Source organism: Leuciscus leuciscus (assembly GCF_965113295.1).
Source record: "Leuciscus leuciscus genome assembly, chromosome: 8".
NCBI classification, from domain to species: domain Eukaryota; kingdom Metazoa; phylum Chordata; class Actinopteri; order Cypriniformes; family Leuciscidae; genus Leuciscus; species Leuciscus leuciscus.
In genome coordinates this window covers 25,549,813-25,564,276 of record NC_138732.1, presented here as the reverse complement: position 1 = coordinate 25,564,276, position 14,464 = coordinate 25,549,813, and the positions used below count along the sequence as shown (strand labels likewise).

The 14,464-nt window shown below is 36.8% G+C and overlaps 2 protein-coding genes across 3 annotated transcripts; both read left to right on the top strand.

The window, feature by feature from the left end:
- The first annotated feature begins 9 nt into the window (after window positions 1-9).
- gnpda1 (glucosamine-6-phosphate deaminase 1) lies at window positions 10-2,319 on the top strand. 2 transcript variants are annotated; one of them, XM_082177765.1, is made up of 7 exons: window positions 10-228; window positions 602-749; window positions 832-933; window positions 1,040-1,222; window positions 1,295-1,479; window positions 1,868-2,042; window positions 2,142-2,319. In XM_082177765.1, exons 1-7 carry the CDS (start codon window positions 172-174, stop codon window positions 2,180-2,182), a joined length of 891 nt encoding a protein of 296 aa, XP_082033891.1. In that variant the 5' UTR covers window positions 10-171; the 3' UTR covers window positions 2,183-2,319. The 2 variants fall into 2 exon arrangements, with proteins under 2 accessions (XP_082033891.1, XP_082033892.1); XM_082177766.1 differs by having other exon boundaries at window positions 12-228; window positions 612-749.
- Window positions 2,320-5,886: 3,567 nt separating this feature from the next.
- Window positions 5,887-13,796, top strand: ndfip1 (Nedd4 family interacting protein 1). The gene is made up of 7 exons (XM_082177772.1): window positions 5,887-6,105; window positions 8,854-8,941; window positions 9,053-9,183; window positions 9,271-9,358; window positions 10,692-10,816; window positions 12,469-12,535; window positions 12,625-13,796. Exons 1-7 carry the CDS (start codon window positions 6,076-6,078, stop codon window positions 12,729-12,731), a joined length of 636 nt encoding a protein of 211 aa, XP_082033898.1. The 5' UTR covers window positions 5,887-6,075; the 3' UTR covers window positions 12,732-13,796.
- Window positions 13,797-14,464: the final 668 nt, after the last annotated feature.

Below are 14,464 nucleotides of genomic sequence, written 5' to 3'. Positions count from 1 at the left end.
GGAAGAGTACTTATAAAGTGTCATACATTTGTGGATTAAGGTGTACAAATCTTGCTGACTTGTCCGGTTTTCATTCCTTAACGTCAGTTTGTGTGACGCGTTGTATTTTACATTGAAAAAATCAAGTCCCGAGTGAGATGTGCAAACTTGGCAACATTTCCTCTCTATCACATGATCGTGTTCCTCTGCTGCAGGAAGAGTTACTGCAACTTACAAACATATGATCTGGTAAGTGTTTTACTAACTAAATACGACAACCTCTTTGTGTCCTAACTATAAAGTCGTTTCATATATTATTATTTCCAGTGTCCTCGCAATTTTCTAGTCACGGGTTCTATAAAAAAAAATTTATTCAGAGCATTGTAAGCATGTGTAGCTATTTAATAGCTTACTGAGAGCAACTCGACGTGAATAACGGCCCTCAATAATCCGTCGTGTTTGCAGTGTACAGTTGTGTTATAACAAACTCTCCAGCTCCTGACAGAAGGCACTGCTGGATATCAGGGAGGTGTAGTTTACTGCAACTGCACTTCCGCCCTATTCTAAACATAATAGGGGCTAAAGTCTGAGGGCGGCAGCGCCTCATCGATTTACCTGATAGTTTCTCTCAGGCACAGGTGAAGCCATGAAGCTCATCATACTCAATGACTACGACCAGGTCAGCGAATGGACTGCCAAATACATCAGGAACAGGATAAGGAAGTTTAATCCAGGACCTGACCGATTCTTCACTCTAGGTCTTCCAACAGGTAGAGTCGTAAAAAAAAGTCACTTTGTATATTGCATATTCAACTAAAATGCAGGCCTATTCTGATTGTGTCTGTATTGCAGGAAGCACTCCGCTTGGATGCTACAAGAAACTGATCGAGTTTCATAAGAAGGGAGAAATATCGTTTCAGTATGTGAAAACGTTTAATATGGATGAATACGTAGGTATGTGACCGGTCGTTTATGCTTGAAGGATCAAGGGTTGAACTGCCTGTCATATACTGTACTTAGTTAACACTGAACTAAGTACAAATGGTTGTTGTCTTTACAGGACTTCCTAGAGACCATCCTGAAAGTTACCATTCATTCATGTGGAATAACTTCTTCAAGCATATCAACATCCGAGCAGAGAACACTCACATCCTGGATGGAAACGCATCCAATCTAGAGAAGGAATGTCAGGACTTTGAAGCCAAAATCAAAGCGGCTGGAGGAATCGAACTTTTTGTTGGCGGTAAGACAGTAGATTGAACTTTGACCTGTGAATGGCACCATTAAACACCATTGCCTTGTATTCACGTTGCAGGTATTGGACCTGACGGTCACATCGCGTTCAATGAGCCTGGTTCCAGTCTTGTGTCCCGAACACGTGTTAAGACCTTGGCTATGGACACGATTCTGGCTAACGCGCGTTTCTTTGATGGCGATCTCTCTAAAGTCCCCACCATGGCCCTCACGGTTGGTGTTGGCACAGTGATGGACGCTCGAGAGGTACAAATATTCATTTTTAAGAATCTTTATGTGCTTTTCCACTCCTGCTGCTGCTATAAGATGGCTCATCTTTATTGCCAAAATTCCATATTTCTGGCTTTGAACATTTATTGTAAGCTAGTTATATACAGTGTACAGCTTGCAAAAACAATTGCATACTATCTTCCATTTTTTAAATAAGCTGATACTTAAAATATGCATTATTAATAAACTATCACAATATGCAAAATTAATAAAAACGAGCAACTTTTGTTTGTTTTGGAAAGCACTCACTATTAAAAGCCTTTATGCCAGAAATAGCAACAGATTCAACAGCATCACCAAGGTCAAGAATTTCAGTTGTGGGCAGATCTGAAGCAGTAATAACTTGATTATATGACATTTTTAGGTCATGATTCTTATTACTGGCTCGCATAAAGCGTTTGCCCTCTATAAAGCCATAGAAGAGGGAGTGAATCACATGTGGACTGTGTCAGCGTTCCAGCAGCACCCGCAGACTGTGTTTGTGTGTGATGAAGATGCCACACATGAGCTCAAGGTCAAAACAGTCAAGTATTTCAAAGGTAACAAAGAAAGATCTCTTTCTCTGCTGAGGGAATAAAGTGAATGCATGAATATTGTGTGTGCAAGAAAAATACATAATACATTTGCTAATGTTTTAGGCATGATGCATGTGCACAACAAGATGGTGGAAGAGCTATAGTCTGATACTGACGTGAAGATTGGAGACGCAGCAGATGTGTGGTTGTGTATTTGCCTCAAATTGTGCTCCTTTGTCTGTTTTTCTTTTATTAAACATCTCATACACATGATATATTGAATTAAAATGTGTTTATATCATTCGACTGGTAATCCTTATTCCTTAAATATGAACAAATAAACCACTTATGAATAAATACAAATTTAATTTATTTAATAGGCCTCAAATATAGAGTGTGGACTGATGATATGTTACACTAAGCAAGTTTATTTTAGTTGAAGTTTTACAACCCTGGGACATTTTGTAAAATCTGTGATTTGTTTATTCTCTTTAATCTTTATTTAACAGGCAAAAAAAAAGGCAAAGAAAATATTTTCAAAGTTTTCACTGACCAACTTAAGTGTATTTTGTAAATAGAAACAAATTTTGATGCCTGCAGTATTCTGTTAAATGCTATTTTCATTTTATTAGTAAGTATTAGTTACTTGAACGGTCAAATTCACACTAAAATGATGTCAACATGTCCATCTTGGTGAGTATCTAGCAGCCAGTCGTTTATGTCTTGAAGGGGACATACCATGAAAATCTAACTGTGCTATAATAGTGTCCCCGGAGCATCTACCAACCCAGAAAATGTGAAAAGTGACAACCCAGTATCTTTGTTTTGGTAAGCCTTTCTCTGCAAGCATGTTAAAACATAAGCCGATCAAATTTCGTTCCCCATCTGACGTAGGAAGGGGATATTAGTATAATATTACCGCCCCTTAATCTGCAAATTTCCACCCACGGTGCCGCCATTTGGTTTTCGGTAAAAGAAATGGACACAGCGGATTGGATTCAACGGAGAAAAGTGAAGTCAAGAAGCACTCACTTCCTGATGGCTGAGCGTACTGCGCAGACTCAAACTGAGCTTGACGACGTGGATGTGACGTGAGCAACCTGTCTTTCTTCTAGTAGCTGTGCCAAGAGAAATCTGAATCATTCCCTTCCGAAACTTGCAGAGACGGAGAGTGTGAGTAGGAGGTGTCCATGAGCTTGGAGCAGGAGCAACTTTTGCTTAGTATTCTGATTCATTATTTTGTCATTTTGCCTCCACGTCCCCCCGATTGCCCGCGAGCTTCTCCTCCTGTCTATACGGTAATTTCTCTACTGTACGACAGAGAGTCGCGTGGTTATGACGCAATCGTTAGCCTATTTTTACAAAAACTGCTTCTACGGGGCCATAACGTAAGATACAAGGTAATGGAGCCTTTTATAAATTTTCGTGTTTCTTTAGAAATAAATAATGGACAAATGGAGTCTTTAAACGCCTCAGATGTAAAGTTATCCGCTGTCAAAGTGACACCAAAATGAATGGGAGTCAATGGAATGCTAACAGCAGGTGGGGGTCCGCTAGCCAATGGCGGCGCCCGGGAAAGCTTCAGTTTAAATAGATTACCCCCTTGAGTGTAACCAGTTCTAACGCAATGGCAAAAGTTCGAGCAAAGCATGAAAACTGTTCTGTCATTGGCTGCACAGTAGAGCACAGAACACTGTTTAACCAAAAAATGTCACAGCTGTCTTATAAAGACCTAAGGGAACTTAGTCAACTTGTGTAAAAGTTAAGGGCGATACATGCCATTCAGAAACGTCCAGGTGCAGTCTAAAAGTTGCAACCTCTTCCTGGGTCTCTCCATAAGGCTGCACTCCGCTACTGTTATTTCTGTCACTTAAGCTCTTGTAAATTAAGATCGTCATCTTCTATATGGAGGCGGGGAGCAGCAGAGCATTTGCATTTAAAGGGACACACAAAAAATAAAAACGGTGCGTTTTTGCTCACACCCAAAAAGGGGCAACTTTGACAAGCTATAATAAATGATCTGGGGGTATTTTGAGCTGAAATTTCACAGACACATTCTGGGAACACCATAAGAAATATATTACATCTTGTGAAAAGGAGCATATGTCACCTTTAAGTGAAAGTAAACAGTAGAGAAAGACAAAGCATGTGTACAGTATCAGTGCATGTGTATGTCTTAAAGTGAGAACATTTTATTTAATGTTGATCAAACAACAAAATATAAGGAAATACTCACTGCTCTTGACTGAATCGCCTTTTGTAACTTTAATAAGGATGAATCTTTCATTTATACAGTGATATATGCAATGGTATTTTACATTTGATTGCTTTATTCAATTTCTGTACCTTAAAGCTGCAGTCCATAGTTTTTCCTCTTTGTCACCATCTCTGTTCGAAATGTGCCAGTCAGTCACCGCGCCGGTGTGGAAACTGTCATGCGGAATCACAGATTCTACTTTTTGGAAGTATGACCAACATAAGAATTTTCCCCGGCAAATGTCGTCCGAACAAGTAACATCCACTGTTCTGACCAACTAAGGGGAAAAAATAATTGCAGTAAATTGTGCTGATTAAATCTAACGATCGCTTATCATATCATGTCAAACCTTGAAAATTTGTTCTCAAATTGTTAATGTAAACAACATCAGTGTTGCGTGACTACATTTAATGTGTATTAGGGCTACCTGTAGTTCAGTTTCCATTTCTGTGCAGTCTAATTTCTAATTGTCATACCAACAAATTAATGTTCCTTAGAACTGGTTCTCTTTGAAATACAAACACATGTATCTGTAATCAGATGCATATTTAAAATTGGAATATAATCAAATTTTTACCTTTCAAACGCCCTTCCGATATTATCCTTGTCTCTTTTTTTCTGTAGCCACTCTGAAGTCCGAAGTCTTTTGCATTTTACAACGGGTGAATCTCCAGTTGACTCTGGTGATTGTCATTTGATGGATCCGCCATCAAATTGATAAGTTTAATTATATCAAGTGCTGTGAGAAAAGGCTGTAAATCTCCACCTCCAACATCCTCACACACAATATAGCCTACTAGCTGAGACTCCTTCTTTATGTGCACAGATGTGACGAAATGGTGCAAAGACATGCTCTAATTTCCGGCAGAAATCCACCAATAAAAACATTATTACAAGCTTACCTTTTTGAATTGAGCTAAGGCAAGCAGATCGTTTTGAACACTGGCTGGTTGGTACTTGCTCAAAAATGTATTTTAGATCATTTTTAACCCAAAAAAGTTACGGACTGCAGCTTTAAAACTGTTAGACCTGCCTGAAAAAAGTATAGTTATAGTAATTTTTGGTATTTATTCAATTTCATATTGCTACATTTCAAATTTTCATACGAGTTTTATCAGCTAGTATTTATATTGTAGGCTATTGCAAAATAATGAACTGAGCAAAAGTTGATTCACAATGGTTGGGAAATCAGATGCAGCCTCCAGAGACAAATATTAGAGGACACAAAAGATTACACTTGTAGAAACAGTGTTTATTACTGTTTGGCACTGACTATGGCAGACAACGACAGGCTCAACTATCTGTGTTGTATTTAGGAATAATGCTATTGTCTCCCTTTAGCCATTCTAAATACAAAAGCGTACAAAAGTTCAAAGGTGTACCTTTAGGTCAGCAGTTTGGCAAACTCACTTTTGGAAACTCTTTTAATTGGTTATATAACACTAATCTTTGCTCTGAAATAAATACACCCATGGCATGGACTGTGTTCAAAACATAGTGAGCTGCCTACTTAGGCAGCTGAGCTGAGTCTGCTCGAAGCGCGTCTATGACTGAATGCTGTCTAGGTAGGCAGCAGACCAGGGTTTGAGACAGAGACAGGAGAGGCTGACACGAAACCCGACTGAGCATGAGCAGTCGCCATTGTTTGGGCTATAGATTAGCCTAGTGCTGTCTATCTGGATTCATACGAACATATTTAAATTAAGGAACAGTAACATTTTGATATTAAGTAAAAGGTACGTTAAACTAGTAATCTTTGCTACTGTATGACTGATTAAGTCAACAGATCGACGCAGAAGAATGACAGCTCAGAGGAGTGGATATCAGCAGGTAATACATGATCAGCATAATTTGTTTGGTTTTTAGAGCGAGTTTTTTTCTTCTTTAACCAAGGTTGATGGTTTTATGGACGTATATCGAGTCGAATCGGTTGTGATAATAAATTCTCAGAATCTGAATTGTAATCTTTTCCGAAGAGATGGTAATCCCAGTTCGACTAACGTTAATTAGCTGGTTAGCCGCTCCTTCAGCGGCCTTCGTTTACACAAACAACAAACCGGAAAACGAGGAGTTTTAGATGATTAAGAATAGAACATTCATACAATATAGTTGGTACTTTATCGCGAATTATCAATCTTTAAGGTTGTCATTCTGATCAAGTGTTATAGCGAGCAGCTATATTTAATTTCATGTTACAATAGTGTTAAAGTTCATGACATACAAAAGACCGAGGTGACCCTATTTATTAAATCTAAATCATTTGGTGACATTTATTTTCATATTTTACCTATTTTTCTATTCTATTCTATTCTATTATATGACTCGTATAATATAAAAGTATTACGTGTAATATAACATTTAAAAATATAATATGAGAGACTTAACACCTGGCCTACAAAAGCGTAAAAAAATAGAGGAAAATATTTGTATAACAAACAGCTGGTGAGATAACCTTTGTGGAAAAAATGTCCATGGAAATATAAATGCATGTAATGTATAAAATAATTTATATAAAATGTTTTTTTTTTTCAGATAGACAATGTATTATGTGTATTATATCATAATATTTTGATATAATTTTATAAAAACAAATTTTTTAATTATATATATATATATATATATATATATATATATATATATATATATTAGTACTGTCAATCGATTTAAAAAAATAACTAATCACACATTTTTCTGTAATTAATCGCACCTAGCATTAAAGTTTTTAATATATTTTTATATTGTTATATTATATTACAAGTCACAATTTAAAGAAACGTTTTTTTTGGGGTGAAAATGTCAAAGTCAATAAGTGTCCCTCTGCCGCCATCTACTGGTTATAGTTGTAATTTCACGTCTTTGTTTGTAAAGTGCATGATTTTCAGTCTCAAAAGGTTGTACAAACCCTGAGATGAATACAAATATTTGACTATTTCTACCACAATACCATGGTTACAATTAGCATTGCTAAATTAAATCCATGGTTAGAGTTGTCAAAAAGTACCTACTGTGGTACTGACATTTTAAAATTGTGACGCGTTGAGTGGAATCATAAACACCTCTGATTCTCAATTGTGTTCATCCTCTCATTTGATATATCTGTGATTGGCTACATTGATCAACACAAGGGAGCGTTTGAGAGCACACGGAAGTGTTTAAAACTGTTTTACAAAACGGGAGATGGAGTGTTTGAGAGCACAAGCAGGCGTCTATCTGCTTTCAAATGCTCCCGTCTGTATGTGTAAGCGCTCGGTGAAGAGTGCATAATTTAACAACATGTTTTTGAAGCACGGATCATTGTAGCCAATCACAGACATATCCGATGAGCGTGTGAGCACAATGGGCAATCAGAGTTGTTTACGATTGCGCTCAAAGCGTCACATTTTTTAAATTTGAGTACCGACTTGGTAACGAATATCCATGGTGAATATTAGTGATTCGTGGATTGAAAAGTCTTCTATAACTTGTTCATGCACAATGTTTCTCCTGGTTTCCACATCAGCGCTGTTTGATTATCATTAATGACAGACAGCAGCGGGTTTTTAGGCTGCTATCACTTTAAGACCTGAATCGCATGTCAAATGTGGCTGAAAAATTACCCCCAAAAGACACTTAAAGTCATTATTGTGTTATATGAGAAAATAATCGAATAGACCTTACGAAAAATTTGCTTTAGAAAGAAATATTTTATTTGGTTCAACAGAATTCCTGCAGGTTTAAAACGACATGAGGGTGAGTAAATGTAAATAAACCTAATTTTAATTTGGGTGAACTATCCCAAAAATATGAAATAATTTTTTTAATGAAGTGATACTCTAAATGAGAAACTAAAACTACCAGTAGGTGGCAGTAAATGAGTAAAGGTGCGTTCACACGCCACGTCCAAACGGCTGATTCATTCAGGGATGTAGTAAATGTCTGAATGGGCCATTGAATTATTGGTTCACCTGATTAATTGGTTCAAAACACGGATTCATTTAGAAACGAGACACTGCTGTGTGTTGCTCGGAGACGCACAACAGTTCTGCTGTGGCTTTACAGGTAATATTTTTGAATGAAATATAAATATAACCCAATATTAACTTATTTATTGACCTCTTGTGTAAAATCAATATCACATTTGGAATCGTGCTATTCGGGACAAAAACGGCACTCGTTTGATATTACGCCGTTACTCGTGTGATATTGCTGAACTAGGCTATATCAAATGATTTAAATATGAGATAAAAAAAAAATACAGAGGCATTTTTGCCCTGATATCTTGAATTATAGGGCCATTCTAACAGCTTTCTATACGCAGTGAGTTTTTGCCCTGCATCACGATTGTCACCAATCAACTTTATGAATTATGTAGGTCTGGGTTGGGTGCGTTAAATCATTTTATTTGCATTTCTTTTCCATAACTAATTAATTAAATTAACACATTAAATCGACAGCCCTAATATATATATATTATTTTGTTATTAATATTATTGTTTGTTTGGTATTAAACTGCTACATTTGTATTATGTTAAAATGAATGTGTATATGATATAATATCCTTTCCAAATATCACCAGCTTGTTTTTGATTTGTTCTGTAGTTGAATAATGAGGAGGAGTCAGGGGAGGTGGTTCAACCGGCCGCTGATGCACCTCCGCCGTACAGCAGCATCGCAGCGAGTAACGCAGGTAACAGACGTGTGTAAATGTAGCCGCTGCCTGTCCTGACGGGCCAGAAATAACTCGTGTGTCGTTATTCATAACCTTCTACTCTGTGTCTGATTCATTTGTTTCTTGTAGCTTTTTTTGAGTACAAAGAGGATGACGTGTTCCCTAAACCCCCCTCATACAATGTTGCCACATCACTCCCATCATATGATGAGGCCGAGAGGAGCAAAGCAGAGTCCACTGTTCCTCTAGTCACTGACCGGGTGAGGGTTTGTGATTATTTTAGGGGTAATTACAGGTTTTAAAATAACCACACTTTTGACACATCTTTACTTGTACATCCACTACAGGATGAGGACTTCATTGCCAGGGAGAGCTTTGACGATACGGATCAACTGCGGGTTGGCAATGATGGGATATTCATGCTCACGTTTTTCAGTAAGAGTGCACAATACTCACTGTAGATATGTATATGCAGATGGCACATTAGACCGCTCTAGACATGTTGATGGAACGGTCAACATTTCATATGCTGGTGTCACTCACAGTAAAAATCAATCCATTTTTTACGATGCCACAACATTGCACAGCCTCTGGTTGTATTACATGTTTTTAAACTATGGTAACTTGTGTGTTAACTAATTTCCTTGTCTTTCATCTGCTGAAGTCTATTGCCGATATAGATATTCATAATGTGTATAACTACACAAAGGGCTGCCAACTCTCACGCATTCGACACTTTTCACACGCTCTCTCCCTTACACATCCATTTTCTCACGCAGAGAAAAATCGCCACGCAAAGAGGACACTGACACTGACACCGACAGACAAGACAGAGCTGGTTACTTTTGATATTAAATAAATGATCAGATCTCAGATTCTGTCAATTTTATTACGAAATTTAAACAATAAATATAGTTTTGGCGCTTGTAAATGTGACATGACAGATCGCTGTAGCGCCTCAGTTCAAGCGGCTCGTGAACCGATCGTCTCTTTACTCTTTACTACTAGTTAATAGTAAATAAACACAAAAAGGTATGTTGAAAGATACAGTAAAACTGACCGAAAGGTTTATGCCTCATGCATAATATCGATCAATCAGTGTTTTTCAACCATGGTCAATAAAACAGCTTACACTTAACGTTACATTTACCTCAGGAAAGCCATTTAATGACCATAGCACATTAGTTGGCTAGAAAAAATAGATATAGAGAGGAGTATTTTGCTAAATATGTGCACAATATATTTATTATATTTTTACTTGTATCATTAAAATATTATAACATTGTTATTATTTAAAAAAACATATTTTCTTGAGAAAAATTAACACGCCTACTGTACCTAATATTTATCCAAATGAATCGATATTGAATCAAGATTGGAATCAAATCACAAGAATTGAATTGAATTGAAATAGTGAAATCTGTTTCAAGCAATAATAAAAATAGTAGCCTACTTGTACCATGTACCCCCCCCCCCCCCCCCTCCTCCTCCTCCTCCATAATTCTCACTCCAAACTATACTCAAAAGTTGGCAGTCCTACACAGCACAGAACTCGCTCTTCTACTGTGAATTAAATTGACATGAGTTTAAATCTGCATGGCTCCTCATTGATTATTTACAGACGCCCTCATGAGAAACAATTATCGTCCGAATAGGACTGAGATACACTTTGATAGTGTGAAATGGATGACTAATTGGACTAATTCGACATTTGGACACAGAAGTGCAGCAGATACATTAATAGCTGTTCATATCTTTGCCCCATCAGTGGCATTCCTCTTCAACTGGATTGGCTTCTTCCTGTCCTTCTGTCTGACCACGTCTGCAGCCGGGCGCTATGGAGCCATCTCTGGGTTTGGACTGTCCCTGGTCAAATGGGTCCTGATTGTCAGGGTATGACAGGATACTATTGGCCGGTTTCACAGACAAGGCGTAAACTAGTCCAAGACTAAAATGCATGTTTGAGCTGTTTTAACTGAAGGCAACTTGCATGTCAGTGCCATTGTTTTGCCACAAGATGCACACCAGTAATGTTTTGTGTTTTCTAATACATGTTTATAAAAGCTACTTAAATGTCCTAATTGAACTAAGGCCTAATCCAGGCTTAATCTAAGCCCTGTCTGTGAAACCAGGCCTATATCATATAAATCTTATAAATTCATTACATCATAATGGTAACACTTTACAATAAGGTCTCATTTGTTAACATTAGTTACTAACAATGAGCAATGTTTTTTTTTATTGCGTTTATTATGTATTTTATATCGTGTTAATGTTAGTGAATAAAAATGTTCATGTTAGTGCACAGTGCATTAACTGTTAGAAAGAGGTGTGACATTTCTGAAGAGTGCTTAAAGTGGTTGACCAATCACAACACACTGGTCCAGAGCACATAGAGTTCAGATCTAAACCAGGGGTGCGAAGCTCAGTTTAGTCCCAACCCTGCTCCAACACACATACCTGTAGTTTCCAAATAAGCCTGAAGGACTTCGTTTAATTGGGGTTAAGCGCAGTAAAACAGGTCGCATCGCTTCCAGTATTTGTATGTGCTTCGTTAAATATAGAGCTATTATACTCAAGATACCTTCAAAGGAGCGAGAAAAGATGAGCATAAAATATCGCATATGCAGATTGATAACTAAATGTTTTTTATCTTTCTTCCCCTCACTAACATTTAGATATCAAAGATAATGCCAGCAGTAAATAGAACTAGCTAGGTTAGCTACTTAGCTTAAAGGGATAGTTCACCCAAAAATGAAAATTCTGTCATCATTTACTCACCCTCAAGCTGTTTCAAACCTGTATGAATTTCTTTTTTCTGCTGAACACAAAAGAAGATATTTTGAAAAATGTCGGTAACCAAACAGTGGATGGACCCCAATGACTTCCATAGTAGGAAAAAAAAATACTATGGAAGTCATTGGGGTCCATCAACTGTTTGTTTACCGACATTTTTCAAAATATCTTCTTTTGTGTTCAGCAGAAAAAAGAAATTCATACAGGTTTGAAACAGCTTGAGGGTGAGTAAATGATGACAGAATTTTCATTTTTGGGTGAACTATCCCTTTAAAAATTCCATAGATATCGCCATCAGTTTGTACTGCTGTTAACACTTTCTCAGACGAGCATATGCGATCAGACTAGTGTTCCTGTTTGTTCATGTGACGTTTAGCATTAAGCCTGTAAGCCTGTCACCCTCCAGGAACTGAGTTTCCACCCCTGAACTAAACCGAGTGTTACTGACAGACTAGGAAGAGAGGTGCTGCAACAATGTGAAAAATACCATGAAGACCTTTTCTTGTAGACCACAAGGCAATTTTTTTGTTAATAGTGAATGTTGAGATAAACAGAAGTATTGTTCATTGTTAGTTCATATTGTTAGTTACTATAATGTTAACAAATGGATCCTTATTGTAAAGTGTTACCATCATCACAAATCGTGGCAGTGGATTAATATTTAAAGCTGTTTGTTTTGTTGTATTAGTGTTTTTATTGCAATGTAACAGAGGATGAGCACTCAACCTTTTCTCTCTGTGATTAAACAGTTTTCTACCTACTTCCCTGGATATTTTGATGGCCAGTACTGGCTGTGGTGGGTTTTCCTGGTTGTAGGTGAGTGTATATTTGCACATTAGTGTATGTAAATGAATATAAAATTGAATACATCCTTTCAACTAACGTGTTATTTTGAATACACCCAGGATTCCTGCTGTTCTTCCGGGGATTTGTGAACTACTCCAGAGTTCGCAACATGGCAGATCATTCCATGTCCACCCTTCCTCGAACCCGCGTTCTTTTTATCTATTAGGTAAATCATAAGAAACTATTTACTGGCTTTAGATGGGTTTATGTGTAAGCATTGCATTAGGGGGAAACAAATTAAAAGACAACCTTTCTGTGATCTAAATGATTGTGGATATGATATAACCATGAAGATGAAGTATCTTCTCTTTCTGATTTTTGAGAATAGATTAAAAATCTCAGGATAATTGCGAAATGAACAAAACGGCAAAGTCAGAGAGCCACCCACAGCTTTTTCTAATCTTCAGGACAACAAAGAAGAGTATATCTGCTTCAGACGCCCCTGCATTTCTCAGTTGTTTGCGCAATGCAACTAATTACATTGGCATTTTTTACTAAAGGATTCAACCGTTTATCAGTGCTTATTTAAAGTGTAGACGTACAGTATGCATTCATTATGGAGTTTGAACTTGCTTACATTTGCATGTATTTGGCATTTCAAGTTCCAATTAGCAGTCATGCCCATCAGAGAATCTGTTTTTGTCAAATTCCCAGTCACTGTTTGTTTCTGAGGGTTTTCTTTTAATTACGGGGGTGGGGGGGTTGTAATTTTACTTTGTGAGTAAATCTAGTATCTGAACTTTCTTTTGTGAACTAGAAAAAGAGTATGTATATACAGTATACGAGAAGAGTGATATTAAACGTTATAAAGATGCACTTTTAAGATATAAACAGAACAACATGGAGGAACTGCCAGGTCCTTCTAAAGCCAAGAGCATATTAGGGCAAAGTTTATTCGAGATTATGTAAACCCGTTTCAAATTACTGTCAAAAAAGGACCAAAATACTCATCAAATAAAAGCTAAGCCTAGATTCATAGCAGTTCGATATAAACGGCAAACTGATTCAGCATTCAAGCACACCTGATTATGTAATGCGCTTAATCAATCAGTGATCTGGTGTGAATAATAGAATGTTTTATGATGCCAAATGTAGCATTAGATGATTCATTGATCTTTGTTTTCATTGAAGACTTCAGTATGAGATAGTGCTTCACAATATGTTGTTTGTGATTTGTATGTTTTACACCTGTCAAGTAACTTTTAATAAATGTAACATCTATGGCAACGCAGATCACGTGGTGTATTTGTCAGTTATGTACACTATACCATCACCAGTTTTGAATGTTTTAGAATGAAGTCTCTTGTGCTCAACAAGGCTGCATTTATTTGATCAAAAATACAGTAAAAACAGTAATATTGTGGAATATTATTACATTTTAAAAGAACTGTTATCTATGGAAACTTGTTTCCGCCATGGAGTAAAAAAAGGTGGCTGTGACTTTTTATCTCACAATTATGACTTTTTTCTCACAATTGTGAGTTTATACCTCAATTCTAAGGGGAAAAAATATGTTTTTTCGTAATTGGGGGTTTATAACTTGCAATTCTGTCTTTCTTGCAATTATTGGAGATAAGCTTAATTGCGAGGGGAAAAAAATTAAAGAATTTAAAAAGGGATAGTCACAGTTACTTTTTTTTAATTCCTTGGTGGAAACAAGCTTCCATCGTTTTCCATTTAAATATATTTCAAAAATATAATTTATTCGTGTGATGCAAAGCTGAATTTTCAGCATCATTAATACAGTCTTCAGTGTCACATGACCCTTCAGAAATCATTCAATATACATTTTTCAGGATTATTTTGAAGAATAGAGAGTTCAAAAGAACATTTATTTGTAATAGATATCTTTTGTAAATGTTATTACTGTGTCCTTTGATCAATTGAATGTGTCCTAGC

Bases quoted from the DNA above. Each gene is read 5' to 3' on its own strand.
- ndfip1 (XM_082177772.1), top strand. From the start codon at position 6,076: ATGACAGCTCAGAGGAGTGGATATCAGCAG. The intron at 9,184-9,270 runs GTGAGGGTTTGT...CATCCACTACAG, and splicing joins TTCCTCTAGTCACTGACCGG to GATGAGGACTTCATTGCCAG. The intron at 12,536-12,624 runs GTGAGTGTATAT...GAATACACCCAG, and splicing joins GTGGGTTTTCCTGGTTGTAG to GATTCCTGCTGTTCTTCCGG.
- gnpda1 (XM_082177765.1), top strand. From the start codon at position 172: ATGATCGTGTTCCTCTGCTGCAGGAAGAGTTACTGCAACTTACAAACA. The intron at 1,223-1,294 runs GTAAGACAGTAG...TTCACGTTGCAG, and splicing joins AATCGAACTTTTTGTTGGCG to GTATTGGACCTGACGGTCAC. The intron at 2,043-2,141 runs GTAACAAAGAAA...CTAATGTTTTAG, and splicing joins AACAGTCAAGTATTTCAAAG to GCATGATGCATGTGCACAAC.